This window comes from Epinephelus fuscoguttatus, linkage group LG7, assembly GCF_011397635.1.
Source record: "Epinephelus fuscoguttatus linkage group LG7, E.fuscoguttatus.final_Chr_v1".
NCBI classification, from domain to species: domain Eukaryota; kingdom Metazoa; phylum Chordata; class Actinopteri; order Perciformes; family Serranidae; genus Epinephelus; species Epinephelus fuscoguttatus.
In genome coordinates, this window is record NC_064758.1 from 46,824,984 (window position 1) to 46,836,012 (window position 11,029).

The following is an 11,029-nucleotide window of genomic DNA, read 5'->3' on the forward strand; positions in this document are numbered from 1 at the left end:
CCATCCCTAATGGACACAGATCTTTCACAGGACGTAGGTGATGGACTGTGTTGTTTTCTGATGGTAGCTGTGTTGAGCTCAGTGTGTCCAGTGTTGGGTGATTTTTAGCGTTAGCTTGGCCATCAGCGGCTAACGCTATCTCTGGATGGTGGCCTGTGAGGTCAGCCCTCATGTTCGTGTTTTATTCTTAAATGACACAGCTGTAAATCACATGTGTCATGTCCAAGTCCTCCGTCTATGGTAAAACATCCAAAATAAGTCCAGATGTTTGATTTAAACACTGACGGCACATTTCTTATTTCTCTCTCTGGTGCCTCCATCTTTGTTCTGATGAACTTCTGACTGAGACCTCTGCTGACCTCACCAGGAAACAAACCTCCAAATAAAACCAACTAATTCTATTATTCTAGGATCAAAAGTTGGATTAAAATGTGGATTTGCAAAAATGAATAATGTTTATAATGTCGATACAATATCATCACGCTAAATGTCACCATACTGTGCTGCATCCATTTTTCGCTCAAACCTCGATATCAGCTGCCACAGTTTATAGCCACATAGAATGACCACAGTGTTTTCTGTCCCGTCCACAGCGCACCAGTTAAACTCACTCACACTGCAGTTTAGTTTCTGTAAAAAGAATCAGGTCAGATTTATTATTATCTGATAAAAAATCAATCAAATGGAGCTCAGCGGATGATCAGTCCTGACGTCATCGTTTCATCAGTGGCTCATCCATCAGCTGACTGTTATACTGTTACACAGATCTGACGCTACATTTAATATGTGTGTATGTGTCTGTGTGTTTGTGTGTAGAAGTGGCAGTGTGTGGAGGACGCCAGGGTAAACTCCGCCTCTTCAAATGTAAAAACGAAGGGGGAGGGGCTAAGAACTTCCAGAGGGGCATGGCCAGTCGTCAGCGTCCACTCAGCATTAAGTCTCAGCTGTACCACCGCAACCCTGATGCCTGTGACTGCAGCCTGCGTGACATCCGACCTCTGAGCCCGCGGCCTTCCACGATGAGACCGTTCAACAAGAAACCTTTCTTCTCCAAAAAGAGTGAGTGCTGATGGTTCAGTCCAGCAGGGGGCAGCAGAGACTGTTAAATGCACCTGCTGCTAACTCACAGTCATTTCACAGCACAGAAAGTTTAGCTCTCTTTCCTCTGTCAAGTTCATCACTACAGGTCTTAGCTTGAATATTTGCTGCAGTGACATCACCGCGCTGACCGCTGCACTCTCAGCAGAAAACCGCTCACTGCTCCAATCTGCAGAGTCCTCCAAGTAAAAGCATCAGGTGCAGACACACCTGGCTTTTAAAGGAAATGGAAGACAACACACACCCTTTGCCTCGTGCTCCTGACTCTGTGCCCAGATTATGCACCATGTAACTGGCAAAGGAGGAGGTGGACACGCCCCAAATGCACTTGTGCCATGAGATACAGAGCACTCCAGGAATGATGTTTTTCTGTAGTCCGACCCTGAGGTTAGCGTCGCCCTGGTTCCCTCATCAAACGGCCAACAGGATGTCTCTTTTAGATTTTGGATCATTGCAGCAAATAAACAAACGTTTGCTTTCAGGTAAAAAGTAAACAGCTAATGTTAGGCTGTAAGCAAACTACACCACGGTCACATGACTTAACGTCACCACCACAGCGAGGCTGTGATGTCGTGTTGGGCTTGATGGCGATATGTAGTCTCATCCTCTCAGAAACCGACAGTGGAGTATTTACTGACGGAGAGCGGATGGTGAAAGTCACCAGGGAACAGGAAGTGCTAACATACTAACATGCTAACTCATTAGGACTCTATAGATCATGTTGGTGAAGATTCGCTAAAGGTCACGCTGAAGTGTTTGAGGTCGTTTCACCTCTGATCCAGGAAGCATCTTCAGTTCAGTTAAAACCAACCCAGAACTGACGAAGCTTCCTGGATCAGAGGTGAAACCACTTCAAGACACTCGAGCATGTCCAGTTAACTGCGATACAGCACTTAGGATCACTTTATAGACGCGATTTAAAAACGTTCCTGAGGCTGCAGCTAATCATTATTTTCTTTATCCAATAATCTGCCCATTATTTTCATAATTAACTGATTAATTGTTATGAAAATAAAAAGGTTCAGAATATCATGAAACTGTCCCACAGAGCTCATGGTGATGTTCCTGCGATGGTCTGTTTTATCTGACCAACGGTCCAAAAATCCAAAATCTGCTTATTATCATCTTATTATCATATGACAAATAAAAGAATCAAACTCTCACTTGATGAAACCATCAAGTGTTTTTGATTTTTGCTTGAAAATGACTTAAACTGTTATTTGACTGTCAAATTAGCCAGTTAATTTTCTGTTGTTGATTAATCTAATCAGCAGCTCTGATAAACACCCAGACAGTGCCTGTCATCGTTACCATGGTAACCTCCCAGGAACACGTCACTGTGTTTACTTACTATTGAAGTTTGAGTTTAATATAGTATGAAATAAAAGTATGTAAATATAAAGTAATAAAATAAATTAGAATAGAAATAATATGTGCATTGTGCTACTGTGTTTAACATCAGTGCTTAACATATAAAACATTAAAATAAAATATATCGTCAGTGTGCTGAGGCTGTAAGTGTGAACATTTAACTACAATAGAAACAAACTCACAGAATTATATTTTATTCCAGTGTGTCTGAGTTTCTGTCTCCAGGAGGAAACACCTCTTGTTCCTCTGCAGTGTTTCAGTCAGCTCACCTGGTTTCCTGACGTGATGCTGACCTCTAGTGTCTGACGTCAGAACTGCACATCACCTTTTTATTCTCTCATGAGTCTCTCAGAGCCTGACGGACATCGTTCAGAAACATCTGTGTGTTGCTGATCCTTCTGTGTGTGTGTGTGTGTGTGTGTGTGTGTGTCACAGAGTTCAAAGCCCTGAAGAGTTACTCCAGGAACCGTTACCGCTCCGTGTCCATGACCAACAGTTATCCCGGTAACCACAGCTTGGGGGGTGGAGCCAACTGGGCTCAGTCAATAACAGACGAGCCTGAGGATGAGTTCAGCGGGATGGGAGGAGTTCCCAATGTCGTGGCCCCGCCCAACTCCCACAAGGTCACACACAGGTGAGTGTGTGTATGTGTGTGTGTGTGTGTGTGTGTGTGTGTGTGTGTGTGTGTTCATCAGAGTTTCAAAAGGCTAATAGCATGTTAGCTGTGATTTTATAAAATATTCGTAGAAAAATGAATGAATGAATTTTGATGACAAAATGTATTTCCTGACAGTTTTATTTGAAGCTACACTTCTTTAAAGGAAATCCATCTAAAATTCTACATCATACAAACTGAACTCTGGAACTTCATCTTTATTTCTGTGTAATCAAAAACAGATTGTACAGGTTTTTTTGTAGGCACTCAGTATCAGTAATCATCGTATGAATCAGTCACAGATCTGTGAACTGAAGCTTCACTGTTGTATTTTATTTGGAGAACTACAGCTTCTGATGTTGGGTTCAGACTTCATGATATCAGCCTGATTTACAGCTCGACGCAGCGTCGCCGCAGTGTCGGCTCGGATTGTGAACGACAAACAGTGTTGTACATGATAACCCATGGTTTCATCTGGTGTAGTGTGTCATAGTAGACGACAACTGACACCACGTCTGGGACGCCCCACAGCGTCCTGACAGAAAGTCTAGCATGTTTGATTTTCTTTTTGTCTTCCACGACTTCTCCCATCACAGCCGTCACTTTGACCAATAGGAACATAGAGTGATCTGTTGCCATGGAAACTGTACAACAACAGCCCAGCCTTTTAGATATTTCCTGTAGGGACGTTAGCACACAGAGTAAAAAAAATCAAGCTAGCAAAGAATATTCTTTCTTCATAATGGAGGATATAAAGGAATCAAACCCACAGATAGTGTCTGGGCCTGTACTCAGCACAGCTGCAGAGGCTACCAGCTGCATCTCAGACACACCACACCATTTATCATTCTGGTTTTAGTTTAATCAAACGCAACACTTCCTGTTTCTGTTTCAAATTAAAAAGCCCCATTATCATTTCAGCAGCCAGAATCCCTACACTTTCTAAACAGGCCTTTATTGTGAAACATTTGCAGGAACTTCCTGCGGAGGATTCAGTGATTCAAATGTAGCTCCGCCCACCTGCTGGCACTTTTTCTGTTGTTACAGTAACAGGTCAACTGGAACATGAACAGACACAGTGACTGAAATAGTAATAATAATAAAAATAGGACAATAATAATTTGATGACATCACACATGTCGTGAAAGATGACCAGTGATGATTGGTCGTGCACCAACGTATAGTCTGTCATGTCTGTCGGTCAAGTCACGGCACAATTTTACAACTCCACCATCACCTGATGTGACACAGAGACTGGTGACAAATGTCATGGAGTCTGAACCAGACAGAAGTTTTAGAATGAGCCTAAAAGATGTGAATGGTTTTCACTGGATTTCTCCCAGTAAGGTTTCTACATCCTCCAAAATCCCAGACACAAATATGGAAGATTCAGCCTCAGTGTGTTCAGTTCAGATTTACAACCCTGGTGTTGGTTACCAGGAGTGACCCACTGATACGTTGTGGTCTCTACATAGTGTCTGCTCTGATTCATTATTGTGGATAACACAGTGTGTAAATTAATACATGCTTGAACTCAGTAAAAGAAACTATGATTTAACAGCTCACCACTGGTGGGCAACAAATGCAGCTTTGTTCCAAAGGTGGTGTCAGAAGATTTCTCTGTTTCAGGACATGTCAGACTCAGCTTTACACAAACGCACTTTAAGTGTCCTTAAACTCTTGGCTGCAGCCTTTAATATATGTAGTATAGTATGTTATGGAGAAGCTGTAACTTAACTCCAGTGTGTGGTCTGAAGGAAACGTTGTGTAACAGCTGATGAATCCTGACTATCTCCTGTAAATGAGAATCATCAGCACAGATGGACGGAGGCTGTGACACGTCCCTTCAGCAGCTGTGAATTATTAAGAAAAATAATCTTTGTTTCATAAACTAACACCTTCAGGGGAAAGTGTGAATTCTGCTCTGTCATTAAAACATAAATGTCAGCTCCTGTTACAGACTGCTGTTTATATAGTTTATGTGTTAATTATCACAGTTAATGATAATGTTATGCACCTGCAGATGTTCCATCCTGTCCAACGCCACAGTCAGGTGTGATACAGGAGTCTATCAGTCTCTGCAGGCCTGGAAGGATCACAAGCTGCACATCGACCACGAGGTAACACTCAACCAAGAGCTGGAGGAAGTACTCAGATACTTTACTGCAGTAATCTGGTACAGGTTACTTCAGTAGAATCAGTAACATGTTTTTAAAGTATTAAACATGTTAAAACTGTTGTAGTTGTTTGTGGAGCTCATTTTAACTGTTAACTACTGATTGTTTTCATTATGGATTCATCTGCTGATTATTGTCTCTGTTGATCCATCGATCGATTGGTTGCTTTGTAAAAACAGTAGGAATACAGAGAGATGTTCCTCACAGTGAGCCCAAAGTGTTGTTTAGCCTCAACAGTATTACTGATACATTACAATTACTAACATTATTAATTTTACATTACAATTATTAATATTGTTTTGTGTATAAAAATCTTAATCTGTCAGATAAATGTAGAACAAGAGAAGTAAAAAAGTATGAAAACCAAAGACTCAGTAAAGTACAGGTGCCTCAGGTGTGTCCTCTGTACTCAGTTATATTCCATCACTAACCGTCTGTTTCACCTGTGACTGAACGTTTTCTCTGTGTCAGATTGAGACGCTGCAGACCAAGATAAAGAACCTGAGAGAGGTCAGAGGTCACCTGAAGAAGGCCCGCCCCCTCCAGTGTGACTGTAATAAATACCTGTAAGTCAGACATGAGGCACAAACACACCACAGTCAGATACCAACGAAGAAGGAGCCAGGAGAATAATCCTGAGCTGCTGTGTGTGTGTGTGTGTGTGTGTGTGTGTGTGTGTGTGTGTGTGTGTGTGTGTGTGTGTGTGTGTGTGTGTGTTTTTCAGGTATAAATCCAAACTGAAGAACAAGCTGAGGTTCAGAGGAGGAGGACACCCGTTCAGGTCAGACTCAAAGACTATGAACAAGGAGCAGACAATGAATGCAGCTGATTGGCTGTGACAGAAGGTTCATTTACTCAAGTACAGTAGTGACGTACAAATTCCAAGTACTTTATTTGAGTATTTCCTTTTTATGCTTTTTCATACTTCTGCTCAGTCTAAGAGGGAACTCTTGTACTTGTTTTAACAAGCAGTAGATTTTCTGTATCTCCAGATGTGTTGATGTTGAATGTTTGTGACAAACTGAAGGATGAGGAAACTGGAGACAAGTTCTCACAGAGCGCAGAGTCACAGGTTGATTCAGTGGAGACATGAAAGTGTAGAAATACAAACAAACGCTCAATTGTTCACTAACCAAGACTAGAAGACCCAAAACAAAACCCTGAGGAACTCCAACAGGAAATCACATGTCAGAGGGTTTCATGTGCATTTGCTGATGGTGATGGTGTGTGTGTGTGTGTGTGTGTGTATGTGTGTGTGTGTGTGCAGGAAGGGCGGAGCTCGGGATAAGAAGGCGTGGCTTCTAAAGGAGCAGAAGAGGAGGAAGAAAATGAGGAAGATGATCAAGAGGATCAGAAACAACGACACATGTTCGATGCCCGGACTCACCTGCTTCACACACGACAACCAGCACTGGCACACTGCGCCATACTGGACATGTATGACACACACACACACTCACACACACACAAACACATTTGATATTTGTATTCAATATGCTGTTTTACCAGAGACACAGTGTGTGATATGTATATATAATGTGTGTGTCTGTGTGTGTGTGTGTGTGTGTTGCAGTGGGTCCATTCTGTGCCTGCACCAGCGCCAACAACAACACCTACTGGTGTCTGAGGACGATCAACGAGACCCACAACTTCCTGTTCTGTGAGTTCGCCACCGGCTTCCTGGAGTACTTTGACCTCAACACAGACCCATACCAGGTACACACACACACACACACACACACACACACACACTCAGGTGTATGATTTGAGGTTGAGCTCAAAGAAGAGATTAAAAACAAAATATCTGAATCACTTGGTAGATTCACTTACTGGCTTTTATTTACATCTCATGGTCGAAACCTCTGGACAAAAACTCGTAAGAGAACCTTGAGTGGAGACTGTTTGATCACAGATTATATTTCCACCGCAGGTTTGCTTTTTAAGAGAAGGGGTGATGCTCGATGAAGCGTCCATTATCACTTTCTAATGGCTGACGTGGAGGCCTGTACCATCTGACGCACAGCAGAGGCCATTATCCTGCTCACACTTATACTGTCCATCCTACAGGGGGCGCTACAGTCTCCATCCTGTGGTGCTCACAGGACTGAAGGACTCATGTTACTCTCAGTGTTGGAAATGAACTGTAATCAGATTACAGACACTGATACTGTTATGTGGGCGGTGCATGAACTTAGAACAGTAAACAGACAGTTTCACCAGAACTAGGTGTCCATTATCTGTTTTTAACGGACTCCCTGCAGCCAATCAGAATCCAGTATAGACCCACACCATGGTATAAACCAACTTAACTTGTCATGTCTGCAGCAGAACTTGACGACACACTGAAGCTGTGAGAATCCTCTGAGACACAGACTGAGTAAATCTGACGGACCTGTTGGAGATCACCTGAAACATGTTGCCTGCTCAACATCTATGAATCTGTCCTGTGGTTCAGATGTCAGTCACAGCTCTGCACATTATTTCTCTGTCCCTAACCCCGTCCCCTCTGACCTCTGACCTCTGTGTGTCTTCAGCTGATAAACGCCGTCAGCTCTTTAGACCGCACCGTCCTCAACCAGCTCCACGTTCAGCTGATGGAGCTCCGAGGCTGCAGGGGACACAAGCAGTGTAACCCCCGCACACGCTCACTGGAGCAGGGTAGGACACGCACACACACACACACACACACACACACACACACACACACACACACACCTTATGCTCCTGCACGCTGCAGTGTGATGATGACTCCATGATATCAGACTGTGTCATCCAGCAGCAGTGAACAGACTCCTGTCAGTCTGAACCTGTTTCCTGTTTGTCCCACACGGTGGATCTACAGCATGAGTACATTTTAAAATGGATTCAAATCTTCCACTAGTGAAAACTGCTCAGGAAATCTTTTTTAATATTTAAAGGTCCAGTACAAAGTCTGGCCCAGGGGCCGATCATGGCTCACAGCCTGCAGCTTGTCTCTGTGTGAGGACATGTCTCCTGTGTCCTCTCAGACAGACGTCAGCTTCTGTTTTAAGTTGATCCAGGAACATCACCACTGTGTTGATGTCACATACCTGTCACTGACATGTCACATACCTGTCACATACCTGTCAATGACATGTCACATACCTGTCACATACCTGTCAATTACATGTCACATACCTGTCACATACCTGTCACTGACGTTTCACATACCTGTCACATACCTGTCAATGACATGTCACATACCTGTCACTGACGTTTCACATACCTGTCACATACCTGTCACTGACGTTTCAAATACCTGTCACTGACGTTTCACATACCTGTTACATCCCTGTCACTGACGTTTCACATACCTGTCACATCCCTGTCACTGACGTTTCACATAACTGTCACTGACGTTTCACATGCCTGTCACATCCCTGTCACTGACGTTTCACATAACTGTCACTGACGTTTCACATACCTGTCAATTACATGTCACATACCTGTCACATACCTGTCACTGACGTTTCACATACCTGTCACATACCTGTCAATGACATGTCACATACCTGTCACTGACGTTTCACATACCTGTCACATACCTGTCACTGACGTTTCAAATACCTGTCACTGACGTTTCACATACCTGTCACTGACGTTTCACATACCTGTCACATCCCTGTCACTGACGTTTCACATAACTGTCACTGACGTTTCACATGCCTGTCACATCCCTGTCACTGACGTTTCACATCCCTGTCACTGACATGTCACATACCTGTCACTGATGTTTCACATCCCTGTCACTGACATGTCACATACCTGTCACATACCTGTCAATGACATGTCACATACCTGTCACATACCTGTCAATGACATGTCACATACCTGTCACATACCTGTCAATGACGTTTCACATACCTGTCACTGACGTTTCACATACCTGTCACATACCTGTCAATGACATGTCACATACCTGTCACATACCTGTCACTGACGTTTCAAATACCTGTCACTGACGTTTCAAATACCTGTCACTGATGTTTCACATACCTGTTACATCCCTGTCACTGACGTTTCACATGCCTGTCACATCCCTGTCACTGACGTTTCACATCCCTGTCACTGACATGTCACATACCTGTCACTGATGTTTCACATCCCTGTCACTGACATGTCACATACCTGTCACTGATGTTTCACATACCTGTCACATCCCTGTCACTGACGTTTCACATCCCTGTCACTGACATGTCACATAACTGTCACTGACGTTTCACATCCCTGTCACTGACATGTCACATACCTGTCACTGATGTTTCACATACCTGTCACATACCTGTCACTTACCTGTCACTTACATGTCACATACATGTCACTTACGTGTCACATGCATGTCACTTCCCTGTCACTTACGTGTCACATAACTGTCACTGACGCTTCACATGCCTGTCACATCCCTGTCACTGACGTTTCACATCCCTGTCACTGACATGTCACATACCTGTCACTGATGTTTCACATACCTGTCACATACCTGTCACTGACATTTCACATAACTGTCACTGACATGTCACATACCTGTCACTGACATGTCACTGACATGTCACATACCTGTCACTGACATGTCACATACCTGTCACTGATGTTTCACATACCTGTCACATACCTGTCATCTCACATACCTGTCACATCCCTGTCACTGACGTTTCACATACCTGTCACATCCCTGTCACTGACATGTCACATACCTGTCACTGACGTTTCACATGCCTGTCACATCCCTGTCACTGACGTTTCACATACCTGTCACTGACATGTCACATACCTGTCACTGACATTTCACATACCTGTCACATCCCTGTCACTGACATGTCACATCCCTGTCACTGACATGTCACATACCTGTCACTGACGTTTCACATACCTGTCACATCTCTGTCACTGACGTTTCACATAACTGTCACTGACGTTTCACATAACTGTCACTGACGTTTCACATGCCTGTCACATTCCTGTCACTGACGTTTCACATCCCTGTCACTGACATGTCACATACCTGTCACATCCCTGTCACTGACGTTTCACATCCCTGTCACTGACATTTCACATCCCTGTCACTGACATGTCACATACCTGTCACTGACGTTTCACATACCTGTCACATACCTGTCACTGACATTTCACATACCTGTCACTGACATGTCACATACCTGTCACATCCCTGTCACTGACGTTTCACATCCCTGTCACTGACATGTCACATACCTGTCACTGACGTTTCACATACCTGTCACATCCCTGTCACTGACGTTTCACATAACTGTCACTGACGTTTCACATGCCTGTCACATCCCTGTCACTGACGTTTCACATCCCTGTCACTGACATGTCACATACCTGTCACTGATGTTTCACATACCTGTCACATCCCTGTCACTGACGTTTCACATCCCTGTCACTGACATGTCACATACCTGTCACTGACGTTTCACATACCTGTCACATCCCTGTCACTGACGTTTCACATAACTGTCACTGACGTTTCACATGCCTGTCACATCCCTGTCACTGACGTTTCACATCCCTGTCACTGACATGTCACATACCTGTCACTGATGTTTCACATACCTGTCACATACCTGTCACTGACATTTCACATAACTGTCACTGACATGTCACATACCTGTCACTGACATGTCACTGACATGTCACATACCTGTCACTGACATGTCACATACCTGTCACTGATGTTTCACATACC

The 11,029-nt window shown here is 43.7% G+C and overlaps 1 protein-coding gene across 1 annotated transcript in view; it reads left to right on the forward strand.

Moving 5' to 3' along the window:
- The window catches only part of sulf2b (sulfatase 2b), a 99,076-nt gene that overhangs the window by 86,444 nt on the left and 1,603 nt on the right, over positions 1-11,029 (forward strand). The window contains 9 exon segments of the mRNA XM_049582445.1: positions 817-835; positions 838-1,059; positions 2,905-3,103; positions 5,148-5,244; positions 5,773-5,867; positions 6,026-6,082; positions 6,569-6,738; positions 6,875-7,017; positions 7,836-7,959. Of these exon segments, the coding sequence (XP_049438402.1) occupies positions 817-835; positions 838-1,059; positions 2,905-3,103; positions 5,148-5,244; positions 5,773-5,867; positions 6,026-6,082; positions 6,569-6,738; positions 6,875-7,017; positions 7,836-7,959 (1,126 nt within the window).